At 29.3% G+C, this 14,214-nt stretch overlaps 1 protein-coding gene and 1 pseudogene across 8 annotated transcripts; both read left to right on the top strand.

Moving 5' to 3' along the window:
- Positions 1-2,072: 2,072 nt before the first annotated feature.
- On the top strand, positions 2,073-5,402 carry LOC111027805 (annotated as a pseudogene).
- Positions 5,403-10,472: 5,070 nt separating this feature from the next.
- Positions 10,473-13,881, top strand: LOC111027787. 8 transcript variants are annotated; one of them, XM_022306213.1, is made up of 10 exons: positions 10,473-10,685; positions 11,145-11,381; positions 11,628-11,753; positions 11,871-12,103; positions 12,174-12,249; positions 12,416-12,672; positions 12,758-12,932; positions 13,263-13,408; positions 13,474-13,609; positions 13,694-13,881. In XM_022306213.1, exons 2-9 carry the CDS (start codon positions 11,186-11,188, stop codon positions 13,510-13,512), a joined length of 1,248 nt encoding a protein of 415 aa, XP_022161905.1. In that variant the 5' UTR covers positions 10,473-10,685; positions 11,145-11,185; the 3' UTR covers positions 13,513-13,609; positions 13,694-13,881. The 8 variants fall into 8 exon arrangements, with proteins under 8 accessions (XP_022161905.1, XP_022161904.1, XP_022161903.1 ...); XM_022306212.1 differs by having other exon boundaries at positions 11,838-12,103; positions 13,275-13,408; XM_022306211.1 differs by having other exon boundaries at positions 11,838-12,103; positions 13,704-13,881.
- The last annotated feature ends 333 nt before the right edge of the window (positions 13,882-14,214 follow it).

The raw sequence follows: 14,214 nt of genomic DNA, 5'->3' as shown, positions 1-14,214 counted from the left end.
AATGCATTCTAAGAATCATAGAATAAAAAAAAGTTCAACTTCATAAGCGGACACAAAAATAGAAAACCAAATAAGGATCTTTTTATTCTAAGGGTCCCACTTAACCCTCTGTTAGTCGCGTGCCAAACGGGGGTGATAAAACTAGCACCCTCCACACTGCCAAACTCGTGCGACAATGCTGTTAAGACAGAGGGTTAAATAAGTCATAAAAAGGTTAGCACGCCTAAGGGCTATGGATAGTTGAAGCTATGGTGATGATAGTAGGCTAGTGGTAGTATATTATCATCCCTGGTCGAGTGCATCGCAATGATCTTTTCCTAATAACTACCAAGGTATTCGATATTGTATAAGCTTAACAATAAAAGAAAATATTTAAATATTACCAAGATAAATTAGAACCTATTTAAGTTTCATAATTTGAATATATAGTTTTAAAGCCAGTTGGCTAGCGTTGTACCAGTACTTATAATTAATATTAACTTAAATACAGTCAACACTATTTGGTGATTTGTTTATCACAAAAAAATTTGAAAACTGATTTAAAAATTCTAATGTATCGAAAAATAAAACAAAATGTTAATTAAGAAATAATGAGAGTTGACGGTATGAAGAGTTCTTGTGAGGTTTTCAGTATTTATTTATTCATTAGTTTTGACTTAAAGTATGGTTTTTAAAATTATATTGTCTTAGAATTCCCAATATGTTTTCTTCTCACTTCTTTCCACATTGCAATTAATCAATTTTTTCCAACATATTTACTAAGACCAAAACAAAAATATAAATATTATTATACTTGAATTTTTTGTATACTTTTTCAAAATTTATGCTAATTACAGTTTGCAACACAATGTTATTTTAATTGAAACATTAAACTATTTAAGTCAAAAATAGCTTTAACGTAAAAGAGCCCTTAGACCTCTTTCACTTAAATTTTTTGTATCCATAATAACTTTCATTCAATCAACACATTATTTTATTGTTCTAAGGTAAATTTGATGAACTCTGATCATATTTTTTCACATTTTGTACTGATATTGTAGACTGCAATCTTTAATATTTGTTTTGAATGCACATTTTTTCATACATTTTTTATTTTTTAAATTAATTTGTCTGCGGACGCCCATGCCCCCCTTCCCATTTTTATTTTAAAAATTGTATGAGTTGCGGTCGCCATAGTCGAATTGCAGTCTTAATTATATTGAAGGTAAAATTAACGTCTTCATTGCGGTCAGTATACGATTAATGGTTACAATACGTTTTTGGATTGACTTTTCTCCCTCCAGATGAAGTGGGAAATGTGTTTTTAGATTTAATCGCCGAATAACCTATAGATTCAAGATTTACTGAATTTAGTGACTTTTTAGTATTTAGTCGATAATTATATTGGGAATGATGCTACTTTTTCAACCACACTCTGGGCAGCTTTGAACAATGATGTTTGGAGAACGAATAGTGGAAGCGAAGCGTTCAATTCTAAATTCAAAACTGAGAACCGATCGTCACATCCCAATATATTTGAATTTTTGAAATGTGTCAAAAATATTCAGATTGATACATATTCAAAAATCAATTCACTAGATTTGGAAACTAATAAAAAAGCGAGGGCATAAATCAGAAATTTACTAAAAATAAAATACAACAGTATTTGAAAAAACAAATTGACTCACTGACATTTGTGAAATGTGTATCATACAAATGTGAACTGGTTTAATATTACAAATGTAAATATATAAATATTTTAAAACATAAAATCATATTTTTTTACCGTAACTAGGATTTTTACATATTTTGATATTTTACCTGTTTTGATCCCGACCGCAACTCAGATTTTGTTTTTTACCTATTATAATCTCGACCGCAACTCGGTATCAACCAAAGTCTTGAAGACGTTATACCACGTTCCTCATACCGCATAGGAGATTAAAAATAATTATACTATTTGTTTCCTGGCTAGAATAAGAAAACCTAACAACGTATACTATATCTGTACACAATGTGTAAATTGCAATTTAGTTTACTCGAGTGTTATTATATTCAGTTCTGACTTTATAAGCATTTGCATTGCGAATATTATGACTTATGAGTTTAATTGTTCCATCATAGGAATCGTACGTGTTAGTGTTGTCGGGATGTTTGCATTTTTACACATGAGACATCTGGTTGAATCGTTTTATGACGCACGGAAGAAGATGCCAAAGAAATTGGTAAAATGTTTTAATAATAATAATATATTGTTGAATGATGCATCTATTAGATGTAGGTCGTTGGTACCATAAAATATAATGTGATTATTATTTATTCTTATGCTTTAGATAAGCGCGAGTGAGAAATCTATCAACGCAAGTGTTCAAGTCAATTTAGACCCGGCAATTGTACCCGGTAGTATTGACATTGAACAGTTTCAAAAAGTGATAGAAATAAATCTGCAATTGGAAAATAGATTGACCGAGTTAGAAGGTAGTTGTTTCATAATAATATGACGAATAACTATCTAATATTAATATTTTTGAATACCTATTAAACAAATATGTATCTAAAATAATCATTATTATGTAGAAATGATTCGACGCGGTGATGAAAAACAAAGGATTCAAGATCTACAAGTAACTTACTTATTACCTATCTATAATATTAATCAATATATACTTTAGTATTTTTTACTTCGGAATGGATGGAAATACCCACATTATAATTATTTTTATCTCCTATTTGCTATTTCGGGTAATTTAATTGTCTTTAGAAATCTCATATTATGAGTATGCCCTACATGGCTTCATACGTGGTATACTAAATATTAGAACGATAATTTTATAACGATTTGAAGTATAATTTCATGAAGTGTCCATAGTATCTCAATAAATAAAAATCATCGATTTACGAGAGAATATTAGGGAAATCTAAGTGCCAAGGATTGTTTGTAAGAATTTTATATTGACACGATATGTCATAGACGAAGGTTTAGAAAATAATAAGCATCCCTCACAAATAAACAATCAGTAATGCAGTTCCTAAGAATTTAAAAATTTAAAGTACAAAGCAATGGTCGTTAAAATTACTAGGACAAATATGTAACGAAAATTGTTTTGAGACCAGTTACATAATATGGCACCAAGTCCCAAGTTATAATTACGATTGGTTGTTTTAAAGAATTATGATTGAAAATAACTGAAACAATAATGATGAGTCATCAAACGCAATAAACATTAACACCGATGAGCATTCAAATAATAAATTCTAATAGATTTGTATGTTACTCCGCGTCGTTGACGCCACCGAGTAATCGGAGTAATCGGACCCAGGTTTGGACTGTAGGCATTGACGGACTTTACTAGCAGCACGCCAGGCGAGCAGCCATTAGGGGCTCGCCATGCGGAACACAGAAGTCACTGGAACTCTGCCATCTGCGAGCTAAGTCCGTCGTACCGGTAACAGCCGTCCACTTCGTACGAACGTAATTCCAAAGAATTTTTACGAATATACTATCTATTAGAGAATTTAAAAATTGAATGTACAAAGTGGAAGTCAGAAAAAAACCTATACAAATTCTAACAGCACATTTTGAGACCAAAATTTGTGCCAGTTATAAATTAAAGTTTAAGCAGTGTAAGGCGATTATAAAAGACTGATATAGTGGCTTGGTGAGGGGCTATCGTTCGCTCAATCTGTGGCAACACTCCGAGCGTACGTCAACGTCATAGGTGCAACTATTGACCAAACACTGGAGGTGCTAAAATTATGCAGAGGACGCACATCCGTGGGGACTACGCCCCTATACCCCCAAACGCCTACCCTAACAAACCTATTTCATAAAAACTAAAAAAAAAATAAGTAACGATACATTATTGTTTGAAATTGTTCAGTAAATACAAATCATAAATGCAAAATTGGCTTACTTTGGTATAAATATTGTTTAGTTATTTTGTTGTAAATTGTAATTTAAAAATATTATTCGTGGGTACTTGAAACTTAAAATTGGCATATTTTTTATTTTATATACCTAATGACATTTTTGAATTAATTTTTTTAGACAAAAATGAATTTAACCTACTTTAGTACTATTATATTATTATAAAGTAAAATTACTTCAATATTATGAAAATAATATACCTACTTAGTGTTAGTATAGGCCGTCAGAGACCGTGTTATTTCAGAATCGAATTTCGTATATAATGCATTTATGCCATTGAATTCAAATTTAACCCCCCATTACAGCGATTCCCTAGACACCTATAGCTCATAATGTACCTATAGCAGAGCGTAGTTAGACATTAAAAAAAGCGCTGACCTCTATTTCAAATAAAATTTTCATTTACTTAATTTTTTACTTACCAGGGCTAAATTAATTTATAACCTAAGTAAAGAATTATTTTATTTCGCATTCTGCAGTTGCGTCAACTTGAAGATCTTATGTTATCGAAGTTGACACAATCTGCACACACTCAGACTGAGAGTGAATTGTTCCTATCCACCGTGCAAGATTTAAACAACAAGGTCGACACCAAATTGTCAAATTACCAACAATCGTTGATGGAAAAAATTGACGACGAATTCAAGACCATCGATTTTGACGTTAAAAGTATCAAACACTGTTATGGAATGTTGAATACCAGTTTAAACGAGATGGAAAACAAATTGATTTCATTAGAAAGTAATAAGTAATTTTTATCTAAAACACGTATGTCATTATCATATATTATGATTTATGATGTTTGTTTGTAAAAAGGTAACTCGGAGAAGCCGATGTGCAAATATAAGGATTTTAAGACGAGGATTGCAACCCTAGAAAGTATGATATACACTGTCTATGTCATTTTGAATGATACTGCATGAATCAATTTTATAGTTTTTACTTAACATATTTTTTTATGTGTGTACGATATGTGTGTGTACAGGAGATGTAATGAAAAACACATCACACATCATCGCTATGAACTATTCACATCGTTCGTTGGAGTGGACTAGACCACCATCAATCGGGTCCGCTGGAATGTTTCCTACCGATAACCGCTGTTACGACGAACCAGCTGCATTCGCTGCAGCTCCATCTTATGATATGCATCCAATGGCAAAACCCGGGCCGAGTGGAGCAGTTTTGCCTCCATCGCCACCTACACCCCCGGCGCCAAGTGCATTTGTGCCTCCGCCGCCACCTGCACCCCCGTCGACTAGTGTATTTTGTCAACCACTGCCACCCGCATCTCCTGCGCCTTTGTCTCCAAATTCTCCAACAAAATCGGATTCAGACAAATCAAGCTCTTCCTCGACAGCGAAAGTTGAGAAAGTGTATGGGAGGATCCCAATAACCACTGAGATCCTTAAGTCGGTTGTTCTCAAGCCACCTGGCGAGAGGAAGAGAGTTAGCAAATCCGTGACGATATAATCGCTGCGGTATTGTTGAAAATGTAGTGCCTAACACACACACAAAATATGTATGTAATTGTTGTTAAAAAAAATTATATAATTCATAGTAGTTGTCAATCATGGTATCATTGTTAACAAAATAAAAAACGGGTAATTGTGTGTCACTGCTCTACTGTACAGAAGGTTAATATACGCCTACGTCACATGGGTAGCAAATTGTCTATGGCGATAAATTTTATTTTTAAGACTAGAAACTAAAATATAAAATCCTCAAATGAATAAGTAGGTTATAAAACTTACTTAGGTAATACGTCGACTCCTCGGGTTAATAAAGCAGGGCCTTATCTATAGCGCAGACGTACCATATCGATGAACTGCTTATTTCATCCAACTCCAAACTTATTCAGCAAGATACATTAACTGACGTAAGTAAGTGTATCCAGGCAAATTAAGATATTATTCTATTTGGGGGACACCTTCTAAAAAAACATTTCCTACTAACATATTATATTATGTTTATCCGAGGTAATGTAGAAGAGTTCTTGTTGTACTGAATCAATATATATTTATATTTATATACCACCGTGCAAGAAACTGTTACAAACATTCCTGAAATATACATTTTGAGTTCCAATGTAAACATAAGAATGTAATGTTACCTGAACGTTTCTGTAGTGTTCCACAAAAATTTAAGTTATGTTCATTTCATGTTCTAATGTCAACATTACAATGAAACGTTCTTTATAAACCTACATTAATGGTTTTATAAAAACATATTGTTTTATGTTTTCCAATACGTTAAGGGAATATTTCAGAAAAACACAAATAAATCTGACAATAATATTTACGGGTAATTGACGGTTATATTTCTAAAAATATACATTGATGTAAACATTGTAAACAATAATCTTTAATAATAGCATATTATCCGATTGCGCGCGTCTTGTGTTGGTGCCACAGATGTCTATATTATACTAGATACCGAACTGGGCGGTTTCTATATTACGAAAAGTGAGGCACACTGATAAGACAGCCGCCATGTTTTCGGTTGGCAAAAAACTATTTACTAGCCACAGACACGAATTAAGATATCTTAATTCGTGGCCACAGATCTCTATAATAAATATTATATACATTGTACAATGCAAAAAAAAAACAAAATAATATAGGTAGTAATTAAAATCATATAATTTTATTTTAAAAGTATGCATGCCATAGGTAAATATTTTTATTGATGGTTAAATAATACTAGCTTTGTTAATAAACGCCGTTTACTCACAATATCGGATGTTTTAGATTTTGCAACATGGTGTAATCTAATTTTTAAATATTCTTTACAAATAATAGTAACTAATTCTAATTTATGGTTTTCTAAGAATCCATCATTAGGACATTTTACATCAACTAAAATATTAGAATTATAAACGTAATTTTTTGCAAAAATAATTATCTTTGACGTTAAACTAGAATTCAACATTTTAATTGATTTAAAATTAAAAGTTAAATCTATAAGTGTTTTTTCAACAAATTTCACAACTTTTACAACAAAAGATGAACTTTTTACCAGCCCACTTCTATTTTTAATAGCAACCAATTTAGAATGTTCATTTAAAATAGCATAATTATGTTCATTAAATTTTTCCAGTAAATTCTCACAACAAGTAAAACAATCTATTTTTTTTGAAATTCTTCTCACAATGAAACCACAGATATAGTATAAAATATTATCTTTTACCATTCTAAAGCCATCAGCTTCGTTCATGAATATATCTGGTATTTCTTCTTCTTTTTCCGTTTCCTCTAAGATACTTTCATCATGTAAATAACAAGTGTCTCCAGAATTTCTTTTTGCCCAACGTATTTCAAAAACACTTTCATTGCTGGATTTATCAAAAGCTATGCAGTTGGCTGCATATGAAGAAGTGACAGAGTTTTTCAATAATATTTGTTTCATTGCTGTTCTGAATTCTAATACATTAGGATTATTGTTATGACCAAATCTTTGTCGAATTTTTGAAAACAGTATTTCTATATGGTCTTGGGAAAGTTTATATGTTAAAAAATACTTGTAATCAAAATTATTTAGAAGTTCTTCAGCAATAGAAAAAACTGATTTTACAGCTACAGCAAAACCTAAAATATTTTTGAACTATTAAATATGGGCATGTAAAAAGTATACTTATAATCGTCTGTTGTAAATTACCAATTACAAAAGTTCTTCGAGGAGTATCACAAATTAATGTACCATTTATATTGGTTAAACTTAATAAATAATCAACTAACGGTATGATAGTTTTTTTCATATTTTCAATATCACTTCTATAGAGTGGTTTTTTGTATCCTTTACCATATGGATTACGGGTGTTCAGAAAATCAAATATCCTATCAATAGTTCTGATAAATTTGACTGTTTCTGCACCTAAAAATAGAATCTAGTAAACATTGTTGTTTGAACTTATTTAGGTAGTTATAAAACATTGCATTCAATCATTTATTTTATAATCTGAAAAAATTGGCATCATAAATCAATTAGATTATAGATTATAAATTATAATTCATTAATAAAAGTAAAGTGTGAATGCAAAAATTAATTTCAAGTAAGCAAGCAAGGCATAAGCATTAGTAAAGATTTAGACTAGAATACAAAAAGAATAATCTATAATAAAATTTTTTTATAGCCAAAAAAATATGCCCTACAAGGAATTACTAATTTAAAAGTTGAGAGCAGCAATTTTCAAGAATTACAATTGTTAAAAGCGATATCATTAGAACTTTGAAAAAATTCAAGTGCATCAGCAACAGATGAGCTTAAAGTTTGAGCAGCTAGCTTGACTTTCATAATATTTTTTTTCCATTCCATGTGTGTAGCTGTCAATTTATTAGCTAAATTTAAACCAATATTTTCTTGAGCTAAACAAGCAAGCAAAATAATTTGGGAAAATAAATTAAAACAGTGAAGTATAAAAATACATTGTGTGTGCAAATACATGTTCTCATATAACAATTATAATTATACAATTGCAAAACAATGAACAAACCATTTTTTAACTTTTGTATGTATTCCCAATTTATTACACCATCATCACTTTTAAGTTTTCTATAAGTTGCTAAAGTATTTCGAGCCAGTTTTAAGTTATGACATGCGTCCGGTACATAGCATATCTAAAAAGTAAATATAAATATTGTAATATTTTATACTTTTATTATCACATACAATAAAAGTAAAATACCTTCCGATCTATATCAGGAACAAAAAAATACTCCACTATTTCAGAATAAGAACCTTTTATTTTACAACCCAGTTGTTTCATCGTTGATAAATTAGCTGAAGTTCCATCACATGTAACTGACCAAACACGCACACCAACACTGTTTGCCATGGTAATTGCTGTTTTTATAAGTCCAGCTTGTATTGAAGCCGAGCTTTTACATTGAAGGAAATACCCAATTGGAAATTTCCATTTACCGTTTAGACAAACCAACATAAATACAAGTGCTTCAGTGGCTTCAGTTTCTTGCGATTCAACTTGAATATTACCAAAATCACAATAGCCTAAAAATCTGTCATGACTTGAATCATAAATAATTTTTTTACGAATCGCTACAGCATCAAATACTAAATTGCAGTCATAATCTTCAGAAGGTATGTTTTCCTTTATAAATGTAAAAACTTCTTGGAAAAATCCCGGCTCAGCATTGACTGATGAAGTCCAATTAGTGATTGTTGATGGATGGGGTAAACTTAAAATAGTTCTACAAATACAAAACAATTAGAATTTATCATAATTTAAAAAAAAAAGTATTTACCTGCAAAAGTTATAGGCTTTAGGAGAGTAGTAATGTAAGGTTAAAGCTAATTGTTTCATTTCTTTTGTGTATCTTCGACCAGTAGTTTTATTACTGTTTTTAGATTCATTCTTAAATAAATCAATAACTGAATCTGCAAAATTTATAGTTTGTAATTTAAATCACAAAAAGGGTAAATTAACCTTATTACTTTAATTTAATTTACCATTAAAATTATTTAAAATAATATTTTGTTGTTCCAAATCAATATGCCCTTTATTTTTTAATTTTTTTAGTAAATCTGCCATATTATTGATTTTATTTGATTTTCGTCTTAATTTTTGGCGCAGTGATTTAATTCTTCGCTTTAACTTAACTTCTGTAGTATAAGTATTTGATGTTTGTACTTCTACATCAGTAAATGTAGGTGCATTATCAACTTCAAGACATGTGTTATCGACATTAGACTCATCTAACATAAAATAAATTGAATTAGATACACATATAATTTCTATATAAGATAGTCAAAGACAGTCTATGAATTGCATTAAGTTATAGGCATAGTATAAGCCTTCTATGGTTGTAGGTATTCAAGTCATTATCAATGAAAAAAAATTAATAAAATAGCTACCTGCTGGAATAGGGATTTCATTAGTAATAGTTCTAAGAGTAGGTGGCTTTCTTGGTTTTTTATTTTTATTTTGATAATATGTTGGAAATGAAGGAAACACAGAAGGTACAGCATTGATTTTCAATAATGGTCGGTCAGCATCTGGCCTAATCATAAAATCATTCTCAGTGAAATGCACACTACAAATACGACTCCACTGAGTTGGATTGAAATTTTTCCTTCTAATAGCATTTACCCACAGCTGAGTTAATTCCTCATTTTTAATAGGAAATCTATAAAAAATATATTCATAATTAGGTGCTTATAAATAATAAACCAAACTATATAAATTAGCACGAATACTATCACCGGAAAAAATGTATTGATTTCCCTGTTTCAAATCTGTTTGAACATCCAAAGGCAACACAGGATACTGGCATTATAATTATAATAATAATATAGTTCGTAACAAATTCAGTAGATCAGTAGAAATACAATTTTAATTGTTACAAAATAGTAAATAACTTATTTTTTATTTAAAATAAGCAATACTTAACATACGAATTAACGAATTATACAATATTTGCCAACCGAAAACATGGCGGATACAGATAAGAATATTAACTTGGGCTTCACAAGATAAGCGGAGTTCGTTATCTAGTATAATATAGACATCTGTGGTTGGTGCTGATGACATTTCGCTCCGCTGCCTTTATCATAACATTTACCATTGATTATTTACTCGTAATACGTAATCCATTGCACATTTATTGTTATTCTATGATTAATATAACGTGGTTATTATAATTTTGTGTTGGTTAATTTATTAATTGTTTCTATTACTTACTCTCATGCGGTGAAAGCTGTGTTTTCGTTAAGATTTTAGAACCTATTGTAAGCAGTTATGTCAAATATTTCTGATAAAAAGGTAAGTTTTAAAATGAAATTGTATTATATTTTTAAAAGCACTGTACAATATTTTATTATATTACTGCTTTCGGATTGTTTGTATTTGGGTGATAAAATATTTCTTAGTTGGTAGGTATTTAGCGTTTGTGCAAAAACCTTAGTATTTCCCACTGTCGTCACTCATTTTAACAGACTTTTGAATTTAGATGTATGTCTAACCACAGATAACATTTGTATGAAGATCACAGTACAGCAGTTGTTTTCCAAACTCCAAAAGTCATAGTAATAAACCCCTGATTTTTTTTGCGTTCGTGTTCCAAAAGAAAATTACCTATTAGTTATCACCTAAATGCACATTGTAGAAAACTAGTTAAATGCCTTAAGAAGAAAAATCTTAGTAACATAAACAAATGGTGGGACAACTTATATACTAGGCACTTAATTAATAACATTTAAAAATCTAATTTTATCATTGCAGATGTTTAAAAAAAACAGAAATGGGTAGTCGTCATATTTTCTATGAACAAAGACTATAGTGTTATACCTATTAATTGGCTTTTAGAGACAGACATTGATAATGTATCTAGTAGTTCTGTAAAGTATTGTTACTGGCCACCCTTCAGAGTTACTAGTATTCATTTAAAAGAAGCCACAGATCCAGATCCATCTTGGCAACAATATCAAATCAAAGTCGTTGGTGGTAACAAGACTTATGGTATGAAAAATAAAACAATTTTAATTGAATACGTACTTCAATATAAATACTTAATTCTAATATAATATTAATAATTGTAATTGATTAGAATTTTTTACTGATTTATTTTACATTTTGATTAAAACTGTTTTTCATTTTTATACTCAACAATAACAATAACATAATATATTATTGTTAGTATGTAGGTACTTTACTTTAATATATAGTTTATTTATTTTTACCAATAATATATAATATACATGTTAGGTAATTTCAATAAGGCCTGGTACAAACGAGTAGAAGTGGAATCAACTGATACTGAAAATGTTTTAAATGATCCGTTCCTTTCAAAAAAAAAAAATATCTTTGACAGTAGTGACAGTGATAATGAAGGTATAAATATTATAATTTATGTTTTATTTTTATTTCATGTATTATAGCATACCTAACTATTATTTCATTTGATTTAATTTAAAGATTTTTGTTACACTGTTATACCTAATATTCAAGGGTCATCAATGTTAGGAACTTTCCCTAAAGAGTCATTGCAAACATCTTCAACAGTCAATAGTGCTTCTGTGTCATCAGCAGTAGCCTTCACTTCCTACAAAGAAAATAGTTACACTAATTTGGAACCTTTAACATTGTTTGATTCAAATTCTATAGCATCTATGATACAAGATTCAGATTACATGCATTCATTTTTATCAAAAACAAGTGAATCTTCAAATTCAGTATCACAGGTAAATACATTTGGGTTTTAATGTCCTTATTATAATATTTACTAAACAAAATCTAATTTATATTATATAGGTACCTACACAGAATGAAGAATCTATGGCATCTCAAAATCAACCCTTTCCAAATACTATTGAGAATTCATCTGAAGGTAAGATCATTTGAATATGCTTAATAAAAGTGACCAAACATAGTGTATTTAAAATTATCTTTTTTAAATTAGTCTATATATCGATATTATTATCCTTTACATTAAACTTTTAAAGTGATTAAGATTGAAAAAAAAATACTTAATAATTCACATATTTTTATGTTAGGAGGAATTCATATATTGTTCAAACAAATTTATGAAGAATTGATAGCTAATCGTATGATGAATAAGAGACTTTGTAATAAGATTGATAGTTTAAAAGATGATGTCAAAAAGTTTACCAGTCAAATGGTACCAACATTAGGTTTTTCAAATGATACTGAAGATATGTCATTTATATCACAGTTTCCATTGTCATCTAAAGAAATTACTGTTGAATGTGAAAAAGTGTTACAGATTGATTGTAATATTAAAAAGAAATTGGTACATTAATGAAATGATCTATTTAAATATTTTATTCTTAAAATTGTAGTTTATTGAGATAGTTCTGAACAAATTATGTTAACAGGAAAATATGTTTTGTTCAATTGGCGGTAATGATGGTAAGACACATCTTCGACGTATTTTGTCCAAAGCATTTAATAACAAATTTGCTATCGACTGTTCTTGGACTGGAAGGGCTTTTGAAAAAGATATCACAAAATTCAAAATCAAAGATTTACTGATAATTAATTTAATGAAGGGTATAATATCATATAATAATATATTTTATACGTCAAGCGGTTCTTATAAAAGTAATTTTAAAACTATATTTCTTAGGTATAATTAAAAATAAATATCAATATTCTGATTCTACATTTGAACTAGAAGTACAAAGTTGGTTTAGAATTGCCAAAACTCGATATGACAGGAAAAAGTAAATGTAATAGCATTCCTACTGTTAAAAATTAGTTTAATATATTTTGTGAATACATACCAAATACCTATATGATAAATATATGTATAATTAAATAACAAATATTATGAGTAATCTTTTAAGTTAGGTATTTAAAAAAAATGTATACTGATTTTAGTGTTGTTAACAGTTCGCAAACGCATTAAAGATATCGGAACAATATCTCAACGTCAGTTTCAGAGGCGCATTGAAAATAAAATATTACAATTACTACATAATAATCCAGCAATAACTAAACATTCCAATATTCAGTCTTCATCACAAGTATGTTTTAAAATAAAAATTTGCTTTGTATATTATACATATAATACATAAATATATGTTTTTAGGTAACAAATTCTAACACTATTAAAAGTGTTTTCCGATAAAGAAATTAATTCCACAAATTGTATTGAATCATGCAATACTAATACTATAGATATTTTAACTAATAATGTGCAGACTAATCAAATTCAAAATTTCATTGTAAGAATTAGATATATTTAAATCTATTTTTACCTAATAATTTTTAAAAATTATAAAGTTTACTAGGTAACTTTAATTTTTTAGAATTTTTTAGCTCATTGAAGACTGTACAACTAGTCTGATTAAAGATAAAAATAAAGATCTAGTAGAACATCTTCGAAAAATGGGCAGTGCAGTTCAACGTATCTCATGCGTGTGCTAATGAAATGCTGAACATTTTGAGAAGTACAGGTATACAAGTTCCTAAAGATGTTCGAACAATTCTGCATAAATATAAGATTATTAGACCTATTTTAGAAATAGAAAATGGATCCTATCTCAATTTAGGTATTTACAATATTGTACAACCTTATTTAGCCAAAGAAATAAATAGCATTCCTAATAATATCACAATAAAATTGAGTTTTAGTATTGATGGTCTACCTTTAGCTAAAAGCTCTAAAACAGTTTTGGCTCATTCTTTTATCATTCATTAATATACCAATTTTTTTAAATAAAATATTTCCAGTTGCTATTTATCACAGCTTTAAAGGCAAACCTGGTGATGTAAAGGAGTACTTACGCCCATTTATAAATGAGCTAAATATTCTGTTAACTTCTGGTAT

This window comes from Myzus persicae, unplaced genomic scaffold (genome assembly GCF_001856785.1).
Source record: "Myzus persicae strain clone G006 unplaced genomic scaffold, MPER_G0061.0, whole genome shotgun sequence".
Taxonomy (NCBI): Eukaryota; Metazoa; Arthropoda; class Insecta; order Hemiptera; family Aphididae; genus Myzus; species Myzus persicae.
The sequence above is the reverse complement of the archived record's forward strand: the minus strand, read 5'-3'. Positions and strand labels throughout refer to the sequence as shown.